This window comes from Solanum pennellii, chromosome 3, assembly GCF_001406875.1.
Source record: "Solanum pennellii chromosome 3, SPENNV200".
NCBI lineage: Eukaryota > Viridiplantae > Streptophyta > Magnoliopsida > Solanales > Solanaceae > Solanum > Solanum pennellii.
This window is the reverse complement of record NC_028639.1, coordinates 903,583-931,228: the sequence shown is the minus strand read 5'-3', so window position 1 is coordinate 931,228 and position 27,646 is coordinate 903,583. Positions and strand designations below refer to the sequence as shown.

Here is a 27,646-nt window from a genome sequence, read left to right as displayed (position 1 = left end):
ATATATATATATATATATATATTATATTTTATTTTATTTTTACTTAGCACCATCACAAAAAATAAAATGCAAAAAAATATTTTTTTCAAAAAAATATTTTTTTTTTATAATTTTTTTTCCGTATCAAATACAATGAAATATTTGTATAAGATATTTATTTTAAAACTTTTCTTTTTATTACACAGAGATAAAAGAAACGAAAAAGGAGTTCACAACATAAAAATTGAATCTACATCAGTAAAGATGAAAGTTCAGATAATCAAGTAAATGAGCCATATTAATCGATTATATTTCTTTTTTACTTTGAATATTAAAAAATTCTAAATAAAAAAATAAATTTACTAATTCACCACTAAAAAAACTTTTTTGTAAGAAAAATTTTAATTTATCCTTTTTTCCTTAAGTTGGACAACTTATACGAGATAAGTACTTATAATAAAATTTGAATATAAAGAAAATTGTAGTTATACGAGATAATCGTTTATAATAAGATGATAAACTAATATTAGATGAACGGAGTATTAAAATTCATATGAAAACACAATCATATTTCCGATGGAAAAAGTTTTTTCTCTAAAAAACATGAAAAACATATATATAATCAAAAAAATTTCAAAGTCTATCTCGAAACTTACAACAATGGCTTAATCACTTTTTCCAGAAAAAAAAATCTACTAATTCATTCATCTTCTTCAACAATGCATCTTCAAATCTTGTTTATGCTTCTATTACCTACATTGATTCTCTCAATAAACCAAGAATCCCTTTATTTACATACAATAAAGCTTGGATTTGATGACCCAAATGGTGTTTTTTCAAACTGGAATCTCCATGATAACTCTTCACCATGTAACTGGTATGGAGTAAAATGCGACTCTTTAACTCGTTCTGTTACGTCTATTGACCTCTCCAATACCAATATCGCCGGCCCATTTCCGGCTTCTCTTCTTTGCCGGCTCAAGTATATTAAGTACGTTTCATTCTACAATAACTCTATTAACTCGACACTTCCGGTGGAGGAGTTATGTGCTTGTAAATCTCTTGTCCATCTCGATTTAGCTCAAAATTTGTTAGTGGGTAGTCTTCCATCGAGTTTGGCTGAGCTTCACGAGCTGAAATATCTTGATTTAACCGGGAATAACTTTACCGGCGAAATTCCGGCGAGTTTTGGGGCTTTCCGGCGACTTGAAGTTCTGGGTTTGGTTGAAAATTTGTTAACTGGGACTATCCCGCCGGAGATTGGAAATATTTCGAGTTTGAAACAGCTGAATTTGTCGTACAACCCGTTTTCACCGGGTCGGATCCCGCCGGAGATTGGGAACCTCACGAATCTCGAGGTGCTTTGGTTAACTGACTGTGGGTTAATTGGTGAGGTTCCGGGTACATTAAGGGGATTAAATAAGCTTGTTAACTTGGACCTTTCGTTAAACAACTTGTACGGTCCGATTCCGAGCTGGCTCACTGAGTTAACTAGTGTTGAGCAAATTGAGCTGTATAATAACTCATTCTCCGGCGAGTTTCCGGTGAATGGGTGGTCGAATATGACATCGTTGAGGCGGGTCGATGTGTCGATGAATCGGGTTACGGGGTCGATCCCGAACGGGTTGTGTGAGTTGCCACTTGAGTCGCTCAATCTTTATGAGAATCAATTGTATGGTGAGTTACCTGTAGCCATTGCAAATTCACCCAATTTATATGAATTAAAGCTCTTTGGTAATAGTTTAAATGGAACTTTACCTGAAGATCTTGGTAAATTTTCGCCATTGGTATGGATTGATGTTTCAAACAATGAGTTTTCAGGTGAAATTCCGGTGAATTTGTGCGGAAATGGGGTTTTAGAGGAGGTTTTGATGATAGATAACTCATTTTCCGGTGGAATTCCGGGGAGTTTCAGCCAATGCCGGAGCTTATTACGTGTGAGATTAGCTCATAATAAGTTCTCAGGTGATGTCCCTGTGGAATTTTGGGGTCTGCCACGCCTCTCGCTGCTTGAGTTAACGGACAATTCATTTTCTGGTGGAATCGCGAAAACTATAGCTGGTGCATCGAATTTATCAGCTTTGATTTTGTCAAAGAATGAATTTTCGGGTAATATTCCTGAAGAGATTGGCTTTTTGGTAAGTCTGGTTGATTTTGTGGGAAATGATAACAAGTTTTCAGGGTCGTTGCCAGTTAGTATAGTGAATCTTGAGCAATTGGGAAGAATGGATTTCCACAACAATGAATTAAGTGGTAAGTTTCCTAGTGGGGTTCATTCTTTGAAGAAATTGAATGAATTGAACTTGGCCAACAATGATCTTTCTGGAGAAATTCCCCGGGAAATCGGGAGCTTGTCTGTTTTGAACTATCTTGACCTATCAGGAAACAAGTTTTCGGGAGAAATTCCAGTTGCGTTGCAGAATTTGAAGCTCAATCAGCTGAATTTATCGAATAATGGCCTTTCGGGTGGTATTCCTCCTTCATATGCAAAGGGAATGTACAAGAATAGCTTTCTGGGGAATCCAGGTTTATGTGGAGATATTGGAGGTTTATGTGATGGAAAAGATGAAGGTAAAACTGCTGGTTATGTATGGTTACTGAGGTTGCTTTTCGTACCTGCTGTTTTGGTGTTTGTAGTTGGGGTAGTTTCGTTCTATTGGAAGTATAGGAATTACAAGAAAGCAAAAAGGTTGGATAGATCGAAATGGACCTTGACGTCGTTTCATAAGTTAGATTTCAATGAGTTTGAAGTACTGAGAGCTCTAGATGAAGACAACTTGATTGGTAGTGGTTCTTCCGGGAAGGTTTACAAGGTCGTTTTGAGTAATGGTGAGGCTGCTGCTGTGAAAAAACTTTCAAGAAATTCGAAAAAAGTAGATGAGAGTTGTGACATCGAGAAAGGTAAGTATCAGGATGATGGATTTGAAGCGGAGGTTGAGACATTGGGCAAGATTCGACACAAGAACATCGTTAGGCTATGGTGTTGTTGTACAACAAGGGGTTGCAAACTTTTGGTTTACGAGTACATGCCTAATGGAAGCTTGGGTGATTTGCTACACAGCAGCAAAAGTGGGTTGTTGGATTGGCCTAAGAGATTTAAGATAGCTACGGATGCTGCAGAGGGACTCTCATATTTGCATCATGATTGTGCTCCTCCGATTGTTCACAGAGACTTTAAGTCGAACAATATCTTGTTGGACGGGGAGTTTGGAGCTCGGGTTGCTGATTTTGGTGTGGCAAAGGTGATTGATGTCGATGACAAGGGAACCATGTCTATGTCAGTCATTGCAGGGTCTTGCGGTTATATTGCTCCAGGTTAGAATATTGATCCTTCACTTCGTGAGTTTTACTAACATGATTTTCTTGAAATCGTTTTATGCCCTTCCATTGCAAATTGTAGTTAAGATGTATGCCTAAATATAACATATGTCATATATTGTTAAGAGTATATTGTAATTAAGCCTCGAATAAGGTCTGCTGTACACTCTACCCTCCTCAGACCTCGCTTGTGGAATTACATTGGATATATTGTCGTTGATTATTGTTAAACCTCCAATATATATGAGTAATTTTGGTCCACTGCTCGAATCCTTCAAAAAATGTGGCATGTCTTTGTTGGATTCTCCCAAAGTTGATCAATTTTAGAGGATCCAATACAGGTGCAACGACATTTTGGAGGATCCGAGCAACTTAGTACTAACTTGATTGCCCTTGTACATTTAACACTAAGGTTTGCTCCAAGAACAGGTCATTCTTTGTTGACATTTGCTTTCTGGTTCTCGTAGAGCTCCTAAGGTTAAACTAAATTGGGTTCGTCTTGCAGAATATGCATACACACTTCAGGTGAACGAGAAGAGTGATATATACAGTTTTGGCGTGGTAGTCCTCGAGCTAGTGACAGGGAAACTCCCTGTAGGTCCCGAATACGGGGAAAAGGATTTGGTGAAGTGGGTTTGCGCTACTCTAGACCAGAAGGGTATAAATCATGTTATTGACCCAAAACTCGACTCTTGTTTCAAGGAGGACATAAGCAAAGTCCTACAAATTGGCCTCCTCTGCACTAGCCCCCTCCCAATCAACCGACCCTCGATGAGAAAAGTCGTAAAAATGCTGCAGGAAGTTGGTGGCGGAGACCAGCTCAAGACAGCTAATACAGATGGCAAGTTGACCCCTTACTACCACGAAGACGCATCAGATCAAGGAAATGTAGCTTAAAGATAACCAACACATCTTTGCTTAGATGCATCGACATGGACAGTGACGATTCATATGGTCGAGACTCGAGACCAACTTGTCTGGGATTGAGGCATAATCGTTGTATCTTGAAAGTGTGAGTTTTTAAATTTGCTACTTGCTTAATACTTTGTCTATCAATACTCGATTTTTGGTTTATTTTTTGGAAATCAGAGTTGAGGTGAAGTGTAAAAGGATGAATTTTATTCTCTTGTAAATCTATAAAAATTCCTAAAGTTCTTTATCATTAACAATTTTTTTTTTTAAATTTATCTGCAGTTTTAGCCTGATTAAGCTAACAATACAACCATCAATCCGTTATTGTCATTCTTAGTTTTGGATTAATTTTTTCTGTTAACATTAGTATTAATTTGATTTTGATTTGAGCTTATTAGAGTTACTAACATCAATAGACTATATAACATTTTTGATTTGAGCTTATTAGAGTTACTGACATCCATAGACTATATATAACATTTATTGGACCATTCAAAATTCTAAGTTTCAAACTTGAACTAATATGATCAAAGGTAAAACCTATGGAAAAATAAAACAAATATTTAGAAGTTATATCAAAATAAATATTTTTATGTGAAATAAAATTTTAATATATAATGTCAGATTGGTTTTTTGTAGGTTTGAATTTTTTTTAGTTAAAATCAAACCAGACAAATATAGTTGTTTTTTTTTTCCAATACCTTACTATTAATTTTTTTTTACTCGATTTACGATTTGATTTGATTTTTGGTTCGATTGGGTATTAAACCAAGCGACAATACTTTCTTATCAAATTGCTTCCAATTTTAGTATGACATGTATGGATTATTGATTCTTGAATTTCACATTTGCAAGTAGTTATTTCCAACACATCTAAGTTAAGTTAAGAGATTGCTTAATAAATATACTAACAAAAGATGCCATTTAATTACTTTGAAGCAACAATTTTTGTACAACAATATTATGATTGAAATTATTCAACTTTTTTTCACATTAGAAGAGAAGAAAATTATAATGGTTTTCCAAAAAGAGTACCTTGATTTGTTCTTGGTACCAATTGGCTTAATTATTATGTTTGTTTATCATCTTCATTTGCTCTATAGATACCTAAAAGTTCCTCATACTACTGTTATGGGCTTTGAAAATAATGACAAAAGAGCTTGGGTTGAAAAAATTATGTTGGTAAGTTTAAATAACACATTTCAATTTTAATTTTGATTCTTTGTTTTCACTTTTCATGTTGTTTTAGTACGATGATGATATGAAATACGCTAAAATTAAAGACGTTAGAACTGAGATATAGTTATTGTTGCTCATCTCTTTCCACTATATCAATAAGATCATTACGACATACTTTCCATGTTAAAACTTTAATTTATGATTATGCTAGTAGTGCCACGTTATGCTTTATTTGAGCTGACTGTTTATCGGGAACAACATCTCTAGTCTCTGCCTCCTTAGACTAGAGGTAAGGCTGCGTATATACCACCATTTCCAAAAGGCTGCGTATATACCACCACTTCCAAACCCCGGCCACTTGTGTCTTTTACGTATATATAAACTGTTGAATCTCCTCAACTAGTGGCGTAGCCACATAGTGGTAACACCCTTTGTCGAAAAAAAAAATCATATATATAAATAAAATAATTATATAACATATTTTGGACACCCTTAACATAACAAGTTGTTATTTCTGGACACCTTTGTTAAATTCCTGGCTCCACCACTGTCCTCAACATAAGGACAACTCGATTAACATGTTTCTCATTTTTCTTGAATCTAGAATTTCTGGTTCCGCCACTATATATAGTAATTACTAATTATCAATGTATTCTCTCAATCGTTACCTCGAAAGAGACCAATAACATATCTAGTGTAGTCCTATCAAAAGAGGTTTGGAGAGGGTAGAGTATAGACAGACGTTACCCTACCTTAAAGGTATAACTAGAGTCTGTTTCCGATGTTACATTTGATTAAGTCTTGTGTTTGAATTCTTGCAGGATGATAAAAACAACATTGTTACAGCTCTAACTGTTCTAGGATCTAGTCTCTCTGGAGCAACATTCTTAGCATCTGTTTCACTAAGTTTAAGTTTTCTTATTGGAGCTTGGATGGCTAACAATAGTGTTTTTAGTAGTGAACTAATATATGGTGACACAAGACTAGAAACAATGTCTATCAAATTCATTAGCCTACTTCTCTGCTTCATGCTGGCATTTTCGTGCTTTGTTCAATCATCGAGGTGCTTCATTCACGCGAATTACCTAATCAGTACGCCTGATACTGATATACCGATTAGCTACGTTGAACTGGCTGTGATCAGGGGAGGTGATTTTTGGTCACTAGGACTTAGATCACTTTATTTTGCTACGCCTTTGTTGTTGTGGTTTTTTGGTCCTATTCCTATGTTTGCTACGTCGATAGGTATGGTTTTCTTACTCCATTACCTCGATAAGAACACGAAGGAATTGCATAAGCATCGATCATCTGTAAATGGAAAGCAGCCATACCAGAAACTCGAGGGAAGAACGAGTAGTAGACTACCTATCGATCGTTTAGTTATGTGAAGTTTATGTCCTTGAAGCTTGTATAAAGTATCATTAGTTCTGTTCTATGGTTATTTGAAGTAATGTAAACAATTGTGTGTGTTTAAAAGGTAGATTATGTAACATATGTTTGCAAGAACTATGCAATTGGTAGCACAAAAGCTTGCTAATTCATGAACTTTGAAACCAAATAATGGTCCTATTTGTGGTTTTTAAAAAAAAAAATAGAGATCATTACAAAGAATCGCTATAAAATAACAAGAAATTCAAAATTTAGACGCTCTGAGCTTAATTAGAAAACGTAAACACAAGATAGTTTAAATATAAAACTTGTAAAAATATAATTTTCAAGCGTGTTTCTAATCATTACTTATTATTATATTAAGAGGAAAGCATTTTTTTACTATTCCATCTTTTCCAATTGATATGGCACAATTTAAATATTGATAATCAAATTATTTTTTTAAAAAACTCTTTTGAAATAAAATTAAATTTTTTTGTAAATAAGGTAAATAAATATTATACGTTATAATAATTGATAATTTAAAATAGTTAAAAAGAATTATAAAAATTATAACAAAACGTGTTTGAATCTCGAAATATGTAAAGGACCGAAAGAAGCTAAAAGAATCTCTTGTGGGTCATTCTTGCAAATCACCCGTTTTATTAACACTCGAAAGTCGGAGCCCCAATTACGGAGTACCCGCCAGAAAGCGCCGAATTTGAAATAAACCCTAGCCATCTGAAACCCCTCAACAATGGCGTTCACACTTACTCTCATTAACTCTCCGGCCAATTCAATCTCACCGGAAACCAATTCCGCAATCAGAAAATGTCCTTTGTTCATCCGGAACTTACACTTCACACTTTACAGAAACCGTCGCCGTTCCATTTCATGCTCGGCGCAGCAGAAGCCGTTTAAGCCGATGACGGAGGAAAATATTCTCGAGGCAGTAGCTGATTTCGATGGAGATGAGAAATCTGTACCTTGTTTAAGAACTTATGAGAACGATATAGCTCGACTTACATTGGTTGGTGCTGTTGACTTCCAGCAGGCACTCACTGCTGCTGCGGCGGACGGTGGTGAAGCTGCTGGAGAACATATTGCCGCTGGTATGGATGCTATGGTTGTTGAAACATTGTTTCCGGGACCTTCTGATGAGCATAGTACTATTTCTACTAGACTGGTGAGTTTATGTACAAGTACTACTACTTCAGAAGCACTAATATAGTTGTGTCTGATATTTGAAAATTAATGCAGATGTAAACTTAGCTTCATTTTCTTAATCTACTTGGAAGAAAGTTTTCTTCTGTTTATCCTGCATCATTAAGCAAGCCCTATCTTAAAACTATGGTAGAATTGCTACTTCCTGCTCGAAGCACGGAAATGCAAGGGCCATCTTCATATGTAGATGATCTTCATTTTTTTGTGGCGCAGTTTCATGGCCTTGATTCTGTTTATTGCAATGATGGTTATAACGTGTCTAAAGTTTGACATTCTGGCAGTTCTTACCAGCAAGAAAAGTTATGGAGAAAGCTCATAAGCTTAGAAGTACCATAACTAAAGAGATGCTTTCCGGCACGACGTCTACAAATATACTTGCTATGACATTTAGACAAGTAACACTGCAACATCTTTGGAACTTTGATCTAATACTTTTTATACCAGGAACAGAAAGGAATATGGATGATCTTGAAACACCAAGAGAGGTGGGGAGCTTCTTTAATGTTTCTATCTTTTTATCTTGTAATTCTGTCATTATGCTCTTTTATGATGTCAGATTTATAATTTTTGCCTTGCAGGTGCTACATGATACTGATAGGTTGAGTTCTGTTATTCCTTTCCTATCAGCAGGTACCTCCATCTTTTGCTATCAAGTCATCAGATGAACGAGTCATTTCTGTTATTGCAGAAGTTATTTGTCTTTCTGCTCTCGAAAGCACAAAAAAACATTTCTTTAATGGAACTCCTGGTGGAGCCCCAAAGAAGTTTTTCCCTTGGTTTGACACACATAAAAGCATTGTCTCAAAAGATTCCTCTGTTACTCTATACAACTTAATGGAATATGAGATAGTTGCAAATGCCAATGTTTTGCTCCAGAAATTTTCTTCCGAAAGGGCGAATTACAGACCAAGGGAGGGAAGATGGATGGACAATTGGTTAACTTCAACTACATACTCCAAACTGGAACAAATTGGAGGCCCTGAATTTATTGCTTGGCTGAGTGAGAGAGTACCTGCTTACAAATTGCAGATTGATGCTGAGAAACTTGACAATGTGAAGTTTGAAGGGTGGAAGGAAACAGCAACAAACACATGGGAGGTTTTTCTGACTCACTCCCAAATGGTAACTCCATGTTCTCTGCATTTTCTGTTTCTTGCATCAGCTTTAAGGCTAATGAAATGTATATCATACAACAGATACTTCATCAAAAAGTATCATATAAAGATAACTAAGTTAGCTCCTTTGCCTTGAGGCACTAGTTAGTCATGAGATAGTCGAATAGACATCACTTATCATTGGGGTTGATGTTGATTTAGTAGTTGTGGACAATTATCAAGAGATAGATGCATTTGGTAAGTATTGTTTCACCGTGTTGTGCTTTGCTTTGCTGATTTGATTAATTCACAACCATTAAATTCTCCAATATTTATCTCTGGATTGCCTAGCACTAAAAGAGTTTGAACCTAGTCACCCCATGGGGTAAGCTAATGCATTGGTGGAGAATTTGCTTATCGTCTATGGCTATGCAATAAAAGGTTGAAAAGTTCAATTGCCTTAATCTTTGAAGATTTAACACTAGGAAATAGGAATGCACGTATGAATAAAATGTCCAACATTTATACTAGTCGTCTATGGCTATGCAATAAAAGGTTGAAAAGTTCAATTGCCTAAATCTTTGAAGATTTAACACTAGGAAATAGGAATGCACGTATGAATAAAATGTCCAGCATTTATACTAGTCCCAAATCTTGAATGGTCGGTTTTGCTAGAGCTGTTTCTTGTTTCTCCTTGGTCAATCGACTGGTCCTGCTTGGTAGTTTCAGCTGTTAGGTATTTGTGTGTGTGTATATATATATATATATATATATATGGTAATTTTAGTTCCTATTAAATAGTCCCTCTGTTTCAATTTGTTTGTAAAGAACACATCTTTCCTTTTTTTTGGCAACTCTGCAATTCCAACTTTATACATGGTATATTTATGACCACACAATTAAAGGCATTTTGGTACATTTTACATACTTTAGTTTAAGACCACAAGATTCAAGAGTCTTCTTTACTTTCTTAAACTTTGTGCAAGTCAAAACAAGAAAAACAAATTGAAATGGAGGGAGTAGTAATTTAATGTGTGTTGGGCTCTAGTGGAAAAATGGGAACCAGTTTAATTTTCAATTCTCCCTTCCCCTTGGAAGCTCTCGTCAGTGTCACTCTGAGATGTAACTTTTGAGAAAGCACTCTGAGAGATGACTTTCTTAAAAGCTCTTTAGTTTCTTACTTATAGTTCCCTCTTTTTTATGTTGAGATTGTTTAGAAAACAAGTTGTAGATGCTAAATATATGGCCACTTTAGTCTTCTAGCACCTTGGTTTTTGTTGTTCATACAAGTTATTTATCCCAAAGCATAAGGTTCTAAAATTTGCAACCTTCACTTCTAACAGTGAGACGTGTATTAGGTCATCCATTTTATTTTAGTTGATGAACCCTCCTAGTAGGTGTGTGTATTTGGAGTGTGTGAAGCCAATAGACTACAAACATCTCTGTCATCAAATGCTTATATCTCCCAAGATGTTTCCAAATGCTTTTCCTTTTTGGTCTGCTTATAAGACTCAGGTTAAGATGTAATGTGATTTACAGGAACAATTTCATTTGAAGTCCACACTTGATGGGCGTTGTAATCATCTCTAATAATTACTTTGTCTTGTTTTACTTTTCCAGGTTGGCCTGAGTGACGTTCTAGATATGTATTATGAAGATGTCTATACACTTCCCTACAAACAATTATCATTGGGTGTTGTTGCAAAATCTTTCAATTCACCATCTAGCAAGGTATGATATATAAGCTCTATACATGCCTGCTTTATTCATTATTATCCATGAAGTGATAATTTTTTTCTGTAACCATTCTTCTTTTAAAATTTTTAATATGTAAACAAATACATTTTTAATAAAGCACCCTCATTAGTTTGCTATTTGAAGTATTTTTTTTTATGACAAGGGAAACCCACAACCGCTATCCTTTGGGTGCGAACAGGGTAAAACCACCACTCCTATTTGAAGTGTTTGAACTCCCTTTTTCGAAGTGGTTTGTGTTTGACTGACACATGAATCCCTGAATGGCTAGTTGGTATCTTCTTTGGATATTGCCTTCCTTCACATTCATGCATTCTATATCTTTTGGGAGTATCTGATATAATATAAGTTTTCTCTTATATACTTGATTACTTCAAGTACCAAAGATGTCTTCTGGAACCAAATGGATAATAATATTTTCACCTTTTGGATTCTAGAGAAGCATTTCTATGTCAAAGGCAATCTCTATGGTCCTTGCAAGTGGAATTTTTCTTGTTGCTATAAGAATTCTTGGTCAACGTTATCTTCCTTATCTCCCGATTAGAAAGCACTATCACCCGGGTGTTAATCCAGTCAATTCATCTGACATGATCTCCATTCAGCCTCAGTCCATGGAATCTTGCAAGGTATGGATTTTATTTGTTCAAACACACCCTCAGTTCCATTACTTGTCATAAGAAAATACTATTTCTATATTTGTTGTGGTCCATATTTACTATTACCCTGTAGTAGTGGATGATACATGCTTTTGCATTATTGGCCACTTCTATTGTTTTGTACACTTCTTTAGTCGATTATCATTTTACCCTAGGCGTTCTATCTCTTTCTATGAGTAGGTAATATTGTTCAATCATAACATTGCCAAATGCTCTTTGTTTCTGTAGTTGGAAGATTACTGTGTCTCCATTGTTAGGAGAATCAAGGAATTTTATTGTTGGCCTGGAGATGTAGTCATGGGTTCTGGCAGCTCTGCTTGGATCGGGGAGCTTCCAATATACCTGAAGAATGAGATGGATTCCGAAGTTTTAGATCTCAATTCCAGCTCCACGCCATCAGAAGGAATTGAAGATGAGATGAAAGCAGCTGGAGAAGATATTGCCACTTATCAGGTCTCTTCTTAGGATGTAGTTTATTGGTTTATTTTCTCCTTTCTGTCATCATGAACATAGAAGCACAAGATTAACTATAATCAGGATAGGCATTGTATTGTGCTAGTTATGGTAAGAATCTAGGACAACGGAAGGCTTTGGTCTTTTGTGAACATTTTGCCAAATATATTCCTTTGGGAATAAGTGAGAAATGTAAGAGCTAACCACTGCATTTTATGGACAAGCACAGTTAAACAAGCTAGTTATCAAGCTTGAATGCTTGATCTAAGTCTAGATCACACAATAATCCTGTCCACAACTATTCGACCCCCTGATAAATGATTCAAAATTTCCTGAAATGAGCTAATTGTAGTCAGGTTTGCACTTTAAGTTTACGGGATTTCTGAATTATAAAATTTTAGTGTTGATGATCCTACTGTCATTGCTACTTTTCCTTTGCTCCCATTACTTCTGATTTTATTTTTTAGTTTTTAGCTTTTCTTTTCTTGTAAGGCCTTTCTCTACCCTTTTTAACCTATTTTGTCTCATCTGGATTTCAACTCTTCTATAGTTGCCAGTTGAACATGGCTACAGACTTGTCATGAACGTTTTCAATTGACCAGTTCATATGTTCCTGGAAGTTGTTCCTTTAGATGTGTTTATCATAGTTGATGTGCTTGTACGTATGCCAATCAGATTGTTTTATCTGGGGATGGTAAAATTGCTGGATTCCAGCCTACAAGTCGTGTTGCTGAAAGTCAATGGGAAGCAAACCCTTTAGTGAAAGAGCTCTATGGAACGGAAAAGCTTTCTCCTGGTAAATACAAATATTGACACTAAGCTGTTTCTTTCATACAAGCGTCTAAGCCTATGATGATGTCAGTTACTTAGCGAGGACAATCTTTGAATGCAGACTTGATAGAACAAGGTCTCAAGAGAAGCCACGCCAGTGATGCTGTTGTACTGGAATTATTGATGTCAACAAATCCCCAAAGTTCATTTGCTTTGGTTAGACCAGTTACTGAAAATAGTAGATGAACATTTTTGCTCCGCCACATCCAATATTTGTACAACTAGGTACAGTGCTGGATTAGATTTTTCCAGGTATAAAGGATCAAGGAAGATTTACATTTCTTTTTCGTTTCTTCTACTCTGATCTCATCCTAAATGTGAGTTTAGTTGGCATCGCTGCAGCGTAGTGTGGTTCAAGAACAACCTTCGTTTTCCCGCGTTGATGCAAAAGTGAGCTAGTCACAATGTGCATAGCCAAATTTCGTACAGACAAGACATAAAAGAAGACTTCCCACAAAGTTTACTTTTGTCTAGTTATTGTATCCACTAACAAGGAAGCAGAAAACCATTGGGTGGAAGACACCTGATCCATCCCAAACCTATGTTTGCTCGGACTCTTAAAAAATCTTGACAGGTGCGTATCAGATCCTCCAATGTTTACTTGAGATTTATGCTCACGAGCAGGATCCTAGCTTAGGCGTCCCTTTGCACGTCTCTGTTACTCTTAGGAAGCATCTGCCCCCCTGAATCCTGATAAACTACCCAAGAAACTCCCAAGGATTGTTGTGCACAAATGTTTGAAGTTACATATTAAGTGGACTTCTTAACACAAATACAACTTTTTAAGTCGAAACGATTGAGTTATGCTGAACTCATAACTAGAACTCTAGCTCCGCCCACTTGGCATAGAAGAAGATAAAAGAAAAGAATGTGTTTCTTTTGGTGAGAAAAAAACCACATTACTTTTGGTCGGTGAAGCAAAATGCAACTTCTTGTAACATTCAGTCTACTGCAAACATTTTTTTTTAACAAGGAAGTTTTCTTAGCTGAAATTCCCTTGATTTACAAATTACACATGAAAAATATGAAACAAGTAAACTTTTAAGCTAAATGTACTTCCATCCCCCTTTCATTTCCTCCACAATAATATTCTATTAGTTCTTTTTGCCTAACTTACATTTGTTGAAAATGGGATTTGATGTGTTTATGTATATACTTGCATCCAGAGGCGGATCTAGGGTTGGTTCTTCTCGAATTGTGTGTATACCAAAAACAAAGATCGTACTGATCATTCTGAACTGGTTGACTCTAGATTCTGGATTTACCTCTGGATCGATCTTTTTGCTTAACCGGAACAGCATCCACCCTTCTTAACAGCAGATACATCATCTTTCCCAATGTTAATTGTTTGTCCTCTTGGCACAGAAGTTGGATCATCTCCAATATCAAGAGCTTTTCGACTAACAACTCGATATATCTGAGTGAGTACTTCTGTGAAGGCATTTTCAACATTGAGTGCCTCAAGTGCAGATGTTTCCATGAAGAATGTGTTCTCTCTTTCTGCAAAACCGCTCGATTCGCCTGTGGGGACGGCTCGGAGGTGGCGGAGATCCGCCTTGTTTCCGACGAGCATGACGACGATGTTTTGGTCTGTGTGGTCTCTGAGTTCTTTGAGCCATCTTGCTACATTTTCAAACGTTACATGACGAGTAATGTCATAAACAAGTAAGGCACCCACTGCTCCTCGATAATATGCACTAGTGATGGCTCGATACCTTTTTTATGAGACATGAAAAATGATTAGATAATTCGTCGGGCGGAATGGGGATATCGTAAAAGTAGTGGATACAGTGATCATTTAACTAGAAATTTAATAAGGAAACAAAAGAATCGTAACGTAGGATCGACATGAGCACTTTGTTTTTTACTATTCCTTTCCCACCTCACCCTAGTGCAAAAAAAAAGTTATGTCCAATAGGTGAAGACAACAATAGAAGGATGTTTATTAGTTGAAGGTGGGTTGGAGAGGGGAGGGGGTGGGGGTATATCGTAGAAGTAGCGGACTAGTGATCATCTAACTAGAAATTTAATAAGAGAACGAAGAATCATAGTGTAGGATAGACATGTTCACTTTTTTCGTACTACTTCTCTTTCCCCCTTAATTACCTCAGTGCAAAAAGAAAAGGTTATGTCCAATAAGGGAAGACTGCGATAGAAGGATGTTTATATATTCGATGGTTAAGTTGTATTACACTTAGGTTTTGATGATTTTTATGGTCTTGTTGAACATGTTCGAATATGAGGTTCACAAATCCACACTAGTTGAGCTGAATTAATTAGTGATGAGAATATATAGTTCCCACGAATTGAGATCAAAAGAATGTCTCATGATTATATACACGCTCTCAAAAGTCAAATTTATTAAAAAAAACAATTATTAAATTTGATTTCAATATAGTGTTTGATCTAATAATAGATTCGGGTTTCGAAGAACCTAATGTGTCACGATAGACTTAGATATGAATTACAAAACACATTTTCTCATTGTTGAATCCACATCTATATTCTGAATGACGCTATTGTTACCAAAAGAAAAGAGAGGTGGTTTTATATATGATTGAACATCATATAGATGTACATAAAAAAGGACTAATCGAGTTAAATTCTGTATCTGTTACGAATTGATGAAATAAAAAGAGAGAGAATTGACACCTTTCTTGACCAGCAGTATCCCAAATCTGAGCTTTGATAATCTTATCATCAACATGAATTGTTCTTGTAGCAAATTCAACACCAATTGTAGATTTAGATTCTTGGCTAAATTCATTTTTTGTAAAACGAGAAAGCAAATTTGATTTGCCAACACCAGAATCACCTATAAGAACAACTTTAAACAAATAATCATAATCTTCATCAGCCCTATATGCCCCCATTTTTTCCTCTTTTAATTAATGTTATTTATTTGCTAATGATGCTTTTTTTTTTCTACATATAAATTGAAAAACAAATGTACCACTTTCTCTTTTTGAGTATTTTTTTTTTTTAATCTTTCACCTCTCTTTTAATGACAAGATTAGTTTTTTTTTTCTTTTGGAGAGAGGGGGAGAAAGTAGGGGGGGAGAGAGATTATAATAAAATGGATTAATATTAAGGGATTAATGATTTTACCAATAACAAATCACCTCTCCTTTTGTTTAGGAAGGATGTGAGGGTAGGAGTTTTTCAATTTGGCATGGAATATTTTTGTAAAATCTAACTGATTAAATTAAAAATAGCTAACGAATGTATAATTCATACATAATGTGTATGATCATGTATAATTAGTCTATAATCTAATGTATATTGATCATGTATAATTAGTCTATAGTCTATAATCTTTCTTTTCCCCTAGAAAATGTAGAGGATGAAGGGTGTGTTTGGTATGAACGGAAGTGTTCTTGATATAAATTGAAGTTATCAAAAAATATTATCCCAAATATATTTTATATATAATCTAGGTAAGCACTATGATGATTTCGGCTGCACAGAAGGGGGGTTAGTGGGAGGAGACAAAAAGAAGACAATCAACGTGGATTGTCACTTATTATGTATGAGACTTGTTTTTTTCTACATGAACCGAACTAGAAGTACGATTTATCTATTGCTTGTATCAATAGTCACATTAATTCCTTTCTAACGGACTTTCTTACTTATTTTTCGATGTTTGGTAAAATAAAGAAAAAACACTTTCTTCAATATCATTTATATAAAATTTAGGCAAATACAATGGTGTAAGGACCGGGGATGAGTAAGAGGGGGTGGGGAGGAGTCAATTAGTGTAAATTATAACTTATGAAATATATTCTTTTACATAAATTGGAACAGAAAAAGTATTAATGAAATCGATCAATTTAAATCTTAAATAAATAATTAGCATTGTTTAATTTAGTTATTAGCATTTTAATTGAATTAAGACAAAAGTTCATCTTTTTTACATGACATTAAAGCTAGATCCATCTTATTATTACTTTATCCAATGTTAAACTTTCATATTATATTTGTTCAAACTACAAGTATACTAACTCTACACATGCGATGGCCAGTGGGTATTAATTATCCCACCTTGGTTGCCAAAAATAAAGACTTAAAAGTTATCTATCGATTCGATCTTTAAAATTCTTAATATCGAATTTGTTGTACTTTCTAAGTTATGTGTGTAAACCTATCATTTGTTGCATTTTAATGAGTTTTTACGTAAAAACATTATGTTTCTTGTCAAAAATACTAGATTCAAATAAACCTATAACTAATTAATTACATTCACCCATGTTGATTGCTAAAATATATTATCTCTTTGTATAGTCTTACATAATACTTAACTTACGAACTACTAATGACCGTAAAATTGAGTTAGACTTAAATTTCATTATCAGATATATTCTAAACATAGTGGAGTAAGATAATTCACAAAAAAAAAAAAAAATCTTCACCTTTTGTGCAATGTAAGCCCTTTTCTTTTTTTCAAATTGGGTCCATATATTTTATATGATTTTATCATCTAGCATTTGTAATTAAACATTAGCAACAAAAAAGAAAAAAGTGGACATTGACAAGCCATATTATATATTACTATAAACATTAGTTTGATTTATGTTACTTTAAATTTTCGAGTAGTGCACTATAATTTGTCACAACTTTATATAAAAGGTGGTCTTTCAATCAATTATTTTATTATGGAGAAATGTCAGTAGGGGATGTCTGGTAACTTTATCTAGATTATTCTTCCCCAATCATTTTGAAAATACTCCTATTTTAATTTGTTTGAGTTCTTGTAAATAAATTAGTTTGATTATAATTTTTTTTATCTAATAATAATTAGATTACAATTTTGTTACAAAAATATTAATATGAAAAAGATGAGCGTAATATCGTAAATTATAACAAACGTAATATCGAAAATTACAACTTCAGTCTGAAGAGAGCTCTTCAAAATTATTCCTTTTTAATTATAATTTTTTTTAAAAAATATTTTGATGTTTATCTCGTATATAGTTTTTAATTATATATAAGTTTTTTTTTTTTTTAAGAAAGTTAAAATTTTGTATTTAACTATTAGTTAGTTTGAATCAAGCCAATAAAAATTAACTATGGTGTATTAAAATCATGGTGACGAATTGTCCTGTGACGCCAGCATCAATAGCATTATATCATCACGATGATAATATTATTTCGTTTTAATTTTTTTATTATATATATTTAATATTTATAATAATGGTGTTTGAGTAAACACATATTCGAAATTAGTGTTTATATTTCAAATATACTTTTCAAATTAATTAGTCAAACAAAAATTATTAATTTTTCAAAAAATATTTTTGGAAAAAGAATATTTCTCAAAATAAGCTAAAACACTTTTTGGAAAAGCCCCACACACGAAAAAGATAACTTTGCGATTTTTAGAAATTTGATCAAAAATATATTAGGCATAATACATAAACAGTACTCAAACTTAGTGTCCAGTTACTAACTGTACACTTCAACTTGAATATGCATGTCTAGACAACTTATTCGCTTCAATTATGTAAGTTGAACAGTGTAACTTACAAAATGAAGTGCCATGTTAGTGTAGGTGTCCACGAGACATAATGTAACGAGTTGGAAATATTTAGTTGTCGAAACCAAGTTAAGGGGTGTAGCTATGCAATCTCGAAGTTGGAGTGCTTACTTGTCAATCGTAATATCCTTGTCAATTTCTAGTCCGTGAAGCTTAATGCTTATTCGATTCTTCAAAGTTTGTAATCTTTGAAGCTGTGCTTGGTGTTCTGTGTTTGATTTTGTGTTAAGAGTAAACAATTTTTTCATTTAAAACTATGTTTCAATTTTATTTTTCTTTTAGTCTGTTTAAAGAAATCTCGATCACTTTCTATAAAATAATGAATTTTGAGGTCTAACTTAACTTCAAAATCTAGCTTATGATCGGAGAATTATCCACGTAAATAAATGCTCTCCTACACTCTTAAGACCAAACATCTAGAGTTTGGACCATGTAAATAAATGAATATGTTACCAATAGTGGACCCCATATTAAATTGCTCACGCTCGCGAGGTAAAGTCCAACATTTAATTTCCCTTAAAGAACCAAGATTTATGAAATGGAGTATTTCTTAACAGGAAACACATTATTTCATAAGTTGGCTTACTCAACGCGAATCTAGATTAGTCAGACCAGTAGAGGGGCCAGTTATGTACATTGCTAACTTTTATAGTCAATTTTTTCTAATGTTTGATCTAAGACTAATAAAGTAAAGAATTTCCACTATAAAAGCAACATTTTTATCTATGGATTCAATCATTCAATACTATACACTTCATTCTTCAATAATGCAAAGCCTTTCCATATTGATAATAACATTTATTTTTGTTGTTACTAAGGTGCAAAGCAGAATTCTAAGACTTAATTCTTCTGATCAATTTATCTCAAATGGAGTGGATCGAGTCGAATATCAAGCTACGTATGGCCAATGTGACCATCTATATGGTTTTTTTCCGTGTGCTGATAGCGTTGGAGGTTTCATTTTTTTAATCGCGATATATCAGTACTTGTTGATCGTAGGAGAAAAACTCGTCTCGAATGGTAGTAAGACTCTCTTCAACATACTTAGTACAGGCATCTTTGGGGCTACTCTTTTTCAAATCTTGAAGGCTTTCCCAAGAATTATCTTGGTTATTGGTTAGTAAAAATGTTATTTTTATCGTCGTTTCGTTTACCTTTTTTCTTGTTTTGTTGGGTGCGTGAACAATGTCTATATGGTTAAGTATCTTAATAATGTTTTAGCCCCAACAACTAGTATAAAAAATCAACAAGTTAGACGAGATGAGTATGAAGATGGCAGGGGCTTGACTTAATAATTATTACCTTTTGCCGGTTTACGTCACCTAATTAATCTCCAAATTAGCCCATGATGGTGATGAGTCATGTGAAACTTATTCAACGGGGAGATCATTTGTGAGTGTGAATAAAGTCTCATATGGAAAGTAAGGAAAAAAAAAAGGACGATACTAACTATAAGGTGTTCAACAACAACACAAACATAACCAGTGTAGCCCCATAAGTGGGGTCTAGAGAGGGTTGTACGCAGATCTGATCTCTAACTCAAAGTTAAAACAACTGTTTCCAATAAGTAATAGATAATAACGGAAACAACATAAAATAATAGAACAACACCGATATGAAGTGTTGGATACTATGGTGTGAGGACTTCGAAGAAAAAAATGTACAATCTTGACTCAAAACGGACAATATCTAACATGTTAAGAGTATCTTTGGGTTGTTTTAATCGAATAGTTTTCTTTTAGTTTATGATACTAATAATACTACTTTTTCTTTTTATTATAGCATCTGGAGTTTTTACTAGTAAAGATAAAGCTCAAAATCAAGTCTCCACAGGAGTAAGCACTAATGTTGGAGCCACAGTCTTTAATCTTACTATTATGTGGGGAATATGTGTCATATTTGGTTCAAAAGAGAAGTATGAAAAATCAACTTTGCAACCTGCAGAATCCTCACTTTTCAACTCTCTGCGGGTTTTAATCAGTAAGTTTTCTATAGTCTGTTTGGTTAAGCTTTTCGGAAGCCTAAAAGTCTTTCTCTTTTCCTTTCAAAAAATGTTTATTTTAGAGAGTTTAAGTTTTTTTTACCAAGCTTTTAGGTAAAAAATTAGTTCTTTTGAGTCGTCGCATGCGTAAGAAACTACTGAGACATAATACATAAATGTGTCTTTTAGTTTTTTTAAGAAACTATAACTTGTCAATTGTGTCCTATGTAGCATCTTGCGTGGCGTTCTACGTATTATGTCTTTTACGATGTGTGTGTCTACTAGTTCAACTTTATACAAATTTAAATGTCTATTTGTACATACCCAAAAGTTAAAAGACTTAGATGTCAAATTTAAGCGCACGTTTATGTATTATGCCAACTACAAAAGTAGCTTTTTTCCATAAGGAATTTTAAAACGTTGGTCAAACACAGATGAAAGACCTAAAATTGACAAAAATATTTTTCAAATTGATTAAGCCAAATACAAATGACAGATCTAATATTGACAAAAGTGTTTTTCATATTGATTAATTAGTAAAACACAAATTACAGATCTAATATTTACAAAAATGTTTTTTCAACTTGATTAGTCAGACACAAACAACTACTCGATCCACAATAGTGAAAGTACGATTAATTTCGTCAATTTGAAAGAAGAAATTTCTAAGTTGTGATCTTAATTAATTTCTTCAATATTATTTTTACAGATAATGGTGTTACAATTGACAAAAAGACTAATTACACAGCAGGAATTATGCTTCTCTCCTTGATCCCATTTGCTCTTGTGCAACTTGTTAATGCTTTCAACACATATTTTGGAAGGCGTATTGTGATTTTCACCACATTTGTAATTTCAGTCATATTTTTATTGACATACTTCATTTATCAGGTAATTTATATCGAATCGCGATAAAAAATATAATTTTACTATGAAACTTTGTCTACCACTATTGCTTTTTTCCATGAGTGTAGTATTGTATGACCCAAAAAAAAAAAAGAGTAGTCTGGTGCACGAAGTTTCCCATATTTCATATAGGATCCGGGGAACGACCGCACCATAAGGGGATGTGGTAGCTTAGTACATCATAGGCGCAATATATAAATGTGTCGTTTAACTTGGTTAATTTCAGTTGACATCTATGCCTTTCAACTTGAATGTAAGACAGTATAAAGTGAATAAGTAGACACACGAGTCCTACGTGACACAATGCAAACCAATAGTCATATGTGCACACGTAGGATGCTACGCAGGATGCATGTGTCTACTTGTGCAACATTAAGTGTCTACGTACATATCCAAAGTTGAAAGGCGTAGATGTCAGATGAAGTCAAGTTAAACGGTATGTTTATGTATTATGCCTACGTAATATGTTCGTTTTATTGTGCAATTTTATTCTTATTGACTTGAAATTTTTCGATCTCTTGTTTTTTTTTTCCATAGCTTTTGGATCCATGGATTCAAGAAAGAAGTTTAGAATATTCGAAATATGAGAATTTGTTATCTGCTTTTCTTCAACATATGCAAAGGCATGCAAGTGGGATGCTCATTGATAAACAAGGACGACCTGATATTCAGGTCATCCAAAGGTAGTTTCATATCAGGACCTGTGTCTGCTCTGATATCATATTTAAGCGTGTAATCATTTTTCGATGGTTCATTTGCTATAGGTTATTTTCTGAGACAGATAGGGATGCAAATAAAAGCATAACACTTGTTGAGTTGGAGAATTTGGTAAACAATATGCAATCTGGGAAAATTAAGGTTGATAAAAACTATGCTGTTTCGAAAATATTGAGAGCTTTTGATCTTAACAATGACACGAGAATCGATGAGGACGAGTTTGTTGAAGGATGCAAACGATGGATAAAAGAAGCTAAGATGTTAGCTAGAAGTGATGATTCTACTACTAGAAGAATTTTGAATGAGGTGATGATCTGAGTCGCTATCGATACTCTAAAATCTCTCGTTTTCCCCTCTCTCGTATTCAAATCTTGGATCCGTCTCTGTCTCTGATTATCATATATTTAAACTATTATGTTTTATCTTCATTTGAGAAATTTTCAATATTTCAACAGATTGTTCAAAAATATACCAAGAAGCAAAGGGATGAAATAGCTGAAATTGAGCAACTAATGGCAAAAATCTTGAAGCATGTTGAAAGCCAAGCATTAGAAGCTGAACACATTCTCAACGATGACGGAAGTCCCAACGTTGAACGTATAAAAGAGTACGTTTCCTTCTAATTCCTATTACTAGAAAAGATCATGTGCGTTTGGTATGACAGAAGTCATTTCTCATGGTTATGGATCGGTCATTTTGTCACGATTGATTGCTCACACATAATTAAGTTATAGGTAGGTTTGAGGAGGTGATCTGAGTCACTATCGATAATATACGAGGCCTTGTTGCTGATAGTAACAAACTTGACTCTGCTCCTAAGATAAAAGGGTGATGTTTTTTGTACCTAAACACAAAAAATGACATTCTCATGAGTCATATAAAAATGAACTTCGTCATACCAAACACGACTAAATAGACACAAATTGAACAAGTAGACACACATCCTACCTGACATATAACACAAAATTGTCAGGTAAGACGTTACGTAGGACAAATGTGTCTAATGTTTGCTTGTAATGGTTGCAGAATTTTCCATCAGTATGATACTGATGGGAACAATTTCATAACACAACCTGAATTGGAAAAATTAGTACTGTCAGTGAAATATGGTGATGTGCAACTAAATAGCGATGATTCGGTCCTGAAGGTGATGAATGATTTTGATACAAATCGTAATAACATGATCGATGAACACGAGTTTGTTGAGGGGATGACAAGATGGCTCAATGAGGCTATTCGTGTGACTGATTGCAAGGACAAGAAGAGGGCCATTGATGAATATGACAAGGTAATATATTAGCAATATTTGTCCTAATACTTCCATCTTGACAAATATATAGGAGAGACTGGCTTATTTGAGCGGAGAATCTATCAGAAACAGCCTCTCGACTATCTAACTAGCCTCCTACTCTAGTTCGTGTCCTCCATAACCTCCCTAAGGTCATGTCCTTGATAAGTTGAAGTCACGTCATGTTCTGTCTAATCACCTCTCCTCAACTTTATTTTAAGGAACGTTTCTAAATTAAGAAAGTTCTCTTTTCGACGTCTCTATATGATTGTTACTAATCACTTTTGATCATCTTAGGAAAAGGATAAATCTTTCTTTTTCAATTGAATACACAAAGAACTTTGTTTGATTTTCTTTTAGTCTATCTATAAGAGGAGATCATACTTGAGATAAGTGTCTATCGAAAACACCTAGCTCTCTACCTTCACAAGACAAGGGTAAGGATGTATACACACTAACCTATCCAGACTACACTCTTGTGAGATTACACCGGGTATATTATTCTTGTTCGTATAAAATAGTAGCCGGTTCGTTAATTTCTTTGAGATCCATGTTGAAAGAGATAAATTAAACAAATATGGTTTTCCCCTATTGTGATGTACTAATTGATGTTGATTAGGGTTATCTGCTTCTTTGTCAACGCTACTAAGGACCTAGAGTTTTGCCTACTTTACTTTTTAAAGATAGTATACATGTTGTCATCAATCATTTGATATTCAATACGTATATACATACGTTTATCCTTCAATTCAATCTTTTTTCCTTTTTTTAAGTTACGATGTAAAGATTCCTCTCACGGTTGACTTAACGTGGTCTTGTTTTGTGCAGATTATGTGGAATAAAGTTGAAAATTTGGTGTATGAGGTGGAAAAAGATGGAAAAATTAACTATAAGTTGTTGACATGGGCTTTTAACAAATCTATTTTTCAAGTGATTTTGGGAATTGCAATGATGACTTTGTGCTCAAAACCACTTGTAGATAGTATTAAAAAGTTGTCTGAAGCTATTGGAATGCCTTCTTTTCTCATCCCCTTTGTGATTGTACCATTGGCTCTAAATGCAAGAATGACAATAGCAGCAATCTATCCAGCAAGTCAGAAGTGCTCAAAAACAGCTTCTTTGACATTCTCAGAGGTAGGGTAATAGTCTGTTTAGTCAAGCTTTTAAAATTTTTTTATGTTGAAAAGCGTGTTTTCCTCTGAAGTACTTTTTCGAAAAGGCAGAATACTTATTTAGACACTTTGATTTGGCCTCATCTGACAACTAAGCAACCAACGTTGAAAATGTATATCTACACTTTAACTTGATTTAAGTTGTATATCTAGACACTTTAACTTTGCTTCATCTGACAATTAAATCAGACAACTTTGAAAATGATATCTACATTAACTTGGTTTAAGTTGTATATCTAGACACTTTAACTTGACCTCAATTGACAATTAAACAACCAACTTTAATTTGAAAGTATATATCTACACATTAACTTGGTTTAAGTTGCACGTCTAGACACCTTAAGTTGCACACTTTTTCGGATGTAAATTATTCTCAAATTATGCATTCTAGATGTGGATTTTCAAAGTCGGAGTGTTTATGAGGTCAACTAAAATCAAATTAAGGTGTTAAGATGTGCGTATACAAAGTTTCGATATTCAGTTGCTAGTTGAGGTCAAGTTAAGATGTCTATTTATATATTGCTTTCAAAACTTTTACTTAACCCCTGTATTTACATTAAAAAATTCATCAAGTATAAATATTCCAAACTAAATAACTAATACAAGTCGTTCAGAATTCATAAACTTTACATCTCGATCATTGTGATATTATTTTTGCAAACAGATATATGTTGGAGTGATCAGGAACAACATCATGGGCATGACAACACTATTGGCTATAGTATATGCAAAGGACTTGACTTGGGATTATTCAGCACAAGTGCTAATAGTTTTGGTGGCTTGTGGAATAATTGGGATTCTTGCATTATTTAGCACTAGATATCCACTTTGGACAAGCCTCTTGGCATTTTCTCTTTACCCTTCTTGTGTGATGTTCTTTTACCTTCTTCAATGAGTAATTAATTGTTTGGTTGGGACTAATATATATCTAGAGCCCTTTCGTGTTAGCGTTCGTGTTAGCTGATTGTAAATAGTTTTTGAAGTATTGATACTGCTATTATAAGTATGTAATTATGTGTTTAGATAAAAGTATTGGGAGTGATGATAAACAATGATGTGTCTATTAAGAAAAGATCGATGATTAAAAAGAGAATTCTTCTAAGAAATTATTATTTTATTTTTACTTTGGTATATGATTATATTGTATTTGTATGTATGGAGTATCTATTTGTTTCCTCACATTATTATGTGTTAGTATTACTTTTTTTTTAATTATATTATTATTGTTATTTTTTCACTGAAAATTTGATAGATATTTTGATTGAATCAATGAGAAAGTAAATATATATCAAATGACTATTCTCAGTATATCAATGGAGAATTTGTTTTTCATCACGTATTTTTTCAATGAGCTAGCTAGTTTGGTGAAAAAATGAAATGGAAAAATCATATTTTATAGCACAATTTCTTTTTATTAATTCGCGATAGGAAATCAAAATGTAATTGTGAATTATAATTAGTGAAATTGTAGCTAAGGAATCTTATTTAAGGCCTGTTACTTGTTTTTATGAAAATTCCTCTTCAAAAATCACACTGTATATGTTAATATTGTTGATATAATCATACTATATTTATAATTTATTAATTCAACTAAAATCTAAAGGCCTTGTTTAAAGGGAAAATATTTCTTCATCTTATTCATTATTCTCAAGACTCTAAAAGTGAAGAATTGCTCCCACCAGCCAAAAAATTAGTAACATACTAATTAAGTAGATTAGGCAATTAAATAGTTACTAATTAGGCAATTAAATAGTTACTAATTAGGAAATTAAATAATTAAGTAGATTAGGCTATTAAAACACTTAGAATCTTCAAGAAACCACTTGCACAACATAAAATCTTTTGTAATGTCAAAATCAGATAGAGACCACCCACCACCCAACTTTTTTTTTTCCATAATATTATTTGGGTACTAAAATAATTAAATCTTTTGATATTAGGAATAAGGAATAACAATTCTGAAATTATTAATAATTTTATTATTTTGAGATAAGATATTTCGAACCGCAAGTAATTATTACTTTTAGAAATATTGTTCAAAATAAGAAAAACGAGTCGTTTACACGGCAAAATCTTAGGTGTAACATCCCATCGAAAGATAAAAACGCTACTACGTAATAATTTGCTATTTCATTCAAGTTTTGAAGGATAAAATTATTTAATATTATTAGTTAAAATTTGTGTAAACTATTTTGAACCATATAAATATAAACATTTAAAATTTTATGTAAAAATACCCTCAATTTTTGGGTCATGAATTCTGTTGAATATGTTGTATTCTTGGATGGAGGAAAAACTAGAATATCAACTATGAGTTCTAAATTCTATAAACGATCTTAACAAGTGTTAATAATATATTATATATCTAATATTCGTATATTTAACGAATTTATTAATATAAAATTATTATTTAAATAAATTTTACTGAATTCGAAGTGGAAACATGACATGGCACTTAGATATACTTGCATTAACAAAATGTAACCTTGTCAACAAAACCTAGTTTAATTAATTAAAGGATAATTTGCACCTAATGTGGATAAACATCTTGACATAATCATTGATTTGTCCCCACATTTAAAACAAATAATCACAAACCCTTTCTTTTGAATTTATGTTTGCTGTTTGATAATTACATTAATAATAATTTATTACTAAGGGCGATATTTTTAACAAAATCTTTTCACTCCTAAAAATTCAACGTCGAGATTTTAATCAGTATAAAAAAAATTCTAATATAACATTACAACTCTGATAAAAGTAATTACAAATAAATCAAATCATGGATATGGATGTAACATAAAAAGTTATTAAAAAAAGTTATTTTTTTCATTATCCATATACAAACATCTTTTTCGACAAGGACATCATCAATTTTTTTATATTTCTTTTTTATTCTTTATTAATTTTTTTTTTTTGTAATACTGATAGAATTTAAGAGTCTATTTGTATTTGTCATGGTGACACCATATTTAGACATATATAAAAGTATTGGAATCTTGAATTATTTTCTAATAACATTGGCTAAGTACAAAGAAACCTAATTAATAAATTGATTTATTCAACTAGAAGTTAGGAAGGAATTGTTAACAATATTTTAAAAAGTTATTTTCTGACAAGAAAAAAATTGTTACCTTGTTGCAGGATTTACACGCAAGAGATATAGAAAAAAAAAAGAATCAAAACAAGTTAGACTTTTAGAAATAAAAATTTAATCGCATTTGATATTATTATTAAATTAAGAAATTTAACTCTGATACTTAAAATTTAAAATAAGAAG

General features: G+C 33.3%; 5 protein-coding genes across 8 annotated transcripts; 4 read left to right on the top strand and 1 right to left on the bottom strand.

The window, feature by feature from the left end:
* Positions 1–532: 532 nt before the first annotated feature.
* On the top strand, positions 533–4,462 carry LOC107012555 (receptor-like protein kinase HSL1). The gene is made up of 2 exons (XM_015212427.2): positions 533–3,294; positions 3,803–4,462. The coding sequence occupies exons 1-2, from the start codon at positions 699–701 to the stop codon at positions 4,192–4,194; spliced, it is 2,988 nt and encodes a 995-aa protein (XP_015067913.1). The 5' UTR covers positions 533–698; the 3' UTR covers positions 4,195–4,462.
* Positions 4,463–5,186: 724 nt separating this feature from the next.
* LOC107013715 lies at positions 5,187–6,929 on the top strand. The gene is made up of 2 exons (XM_015213589.2): positions 5,187–5,391; positions 6,210–6,929. Exons 1-2 carry the CDS (start codon positions 5,224–5,226, stop codon positions 6,774–6,776), a joined length of 735 nt encoding a protein of 244 aa, XP_015069075.1. The 5' UTR covers positions 5,187–5,223; the 3' UTR covers positions 6,777–6,929.
* A 483-nt stretch (positions 6,930–7,412) lies between these two features.
* On the top strand, positions 7,413–13,541 carry LOC107012210. Of its 4 annotated transcripts, none has more exons than XR_001456005.2 (9): positions 7,413–7,942; positions 8,262–8,465; positions 8,608–9,102; positions 10,695–10,805; positions 11,267–11,455; positions 11,714–11,938; positions 12,614–12,734; positions 12,831–13,021; positions 13,112–13,541. XR_001456005.2 is itself a non-coding variant. In XM_015211986.2 (8 exons), exons 1-8 carry the CDS (start codon positions 7,514–7,516, stop codon positions 12,953–12,955), a joined length of 1,899 nt encoding a protein of 632 aa, XP_015067472.1. In that variant the 5' UTR covers positions 7,413–7,513; the 3' UTR covers positions 12,956–13,061. The 4 variants fall into 4 exon arrangements, 2 of the variants coding, with proteins under 2 accessions (XP_015067472.1, XP_015067473.1); XR_003577501.1 differs by having other exon boundaries at positions 13,097–13,541; XM_015211986.2 differs by lacking the exon at positions 13,112–13,541 and having other exon boundaries at positions 12,831–13,061.
* A 131-nt stretch (positions 13,542–13,672) lies between these two features.
* LOC107012211 (ras-related protein RABA1f-like) lies at positions 13,673–15,831 on the bottom strand. Its single transcript, XM_015211988.2, has 2 exons — positions 15,422–15,831; positions 13,673–14,484 (listed from the first exon to the last, which is right to left on the bottom strand). Exons 1-2 carry the CDS (start codon positions 15,640–15,642, stop codon positions 14,055–14,057), a joined length of 651 nt encoding a protein of 216 aa, XP_015067474.1. The 5' UTR covers positions 15,643–15,831; the 3' UTR covers positions 13,673–14,054.
* Positions 15,832–19,022: 3,191 nt separating this feature from the next.
* Positions 19,023–25,472, top strand: LOC107012134 (sodium/calcium exchanger NCL1-like). The gene is made up of 9 exons (XM_015211877.2): positions 19,023–19,418; positions 20,085–20,282; positions 20,993–21,174; positions 21,727–21,872; positions 21,954–22,212; positions 22,362–22,513; positions 22,933–23,194; positions 24,023–24,328; positions 25,031–25,472. The coding sequence occupies exons 1-9, from the start codon at positions 19,028–19,030 to the stop codon at positions 25,259–25,261; spliced, it is 2,127 nt and encodes a 708-aa protein (XP_015067363.2). The 5' UTR covers positions 19,023–19,027; the 3' UTR covers positions 25,262–25,472.
* The last annotated feature ends 2,174 nt before the right edge of the window (positions 25,473–27,646 follow it).

Bases quoted from the DNA above. Each gene is read 5' to 3' on its own strand.
- LOC107012555 (XM_015212427.2), top strand. From the start codon at position 699: ATGCATCTTCAAATCTTGTTTATGCTTCTATTACCTACATTGATTCTC. The intron at 3,295-3,802 runs GTTAGAATATTG...TTCGTCTTGCAG, and splicing joins TTGCGGTTATATTGCTCCAG to AATATGCATACACACTTCAG.
- LOC107012211 (XM_015211988.2), bottom strand. From the start codon at position 15,642: ATGGGGGCATATAGGGCTGATGAAGATTATGATTATTTGTTTAAAGTT. The intron at 14,485-15,421 runs GTGTCAATTCTC...CTCATAAAAAAG, and splicing joins GATACTGCTGGTCAAGAAAG to GTATCGAGCCATCACTAGTG.
- LOC107012210 (XM_015211986.2), top strand. From the start codon at position 7,514: ATGGCGTTCACACTTACTCTCATTAACTCTCCGGCCAATTCAATCTCA. The intron at 10,806-11,266 runs GTATGATATATA...TTTGGATTCTAG, and splicing joins TCAATTCACCATCTAGCAAG to AGAAGCATTTCTATGTCAAA. The intron at 11,456-11,713 runs GTATGGATTTTA...TTGTTTCTGTAG, and splicing joins AGTCCATGGAATCTTGCAAG to TTGGAAGATTACTGTGTCTC.
- LOC107012134 (XM_015211877.2), top strand. From the start codon at position 19,028: ATGGATTCAATCATTCAATACTATACACTTCATTCTTCAATAATGCAA. The intron at 20,283-20,992 runs GTAAGTTTTCTA...TTATTTTTACAG, and splicing joins CTCTCTGCGGGTTTTAATCA to ATAATGGTGTTACAATTGAC. The intron at 22,514-22,932 runs GTACGTTTCCTT...TAATGGTTGCAG, and splicing joins AACGTTGAACGTATAAAAGA to AATTTTCCATCAGTATGATA.
- LOC107013715 (XM_015213589.2), top strand. From the start codon at position 5,224: ATGGTTTTCCAAAAAGAGTACCTTGATTTGTTCTTGGTACCAATTGGC. The intron at 5,392-6,209 runs GTAAGTTTAAAT...GAATTCTTGCAG, and splicing joins GGGTTGAAAAAATTATGTTG to GATGATAAAAACAACATTGT.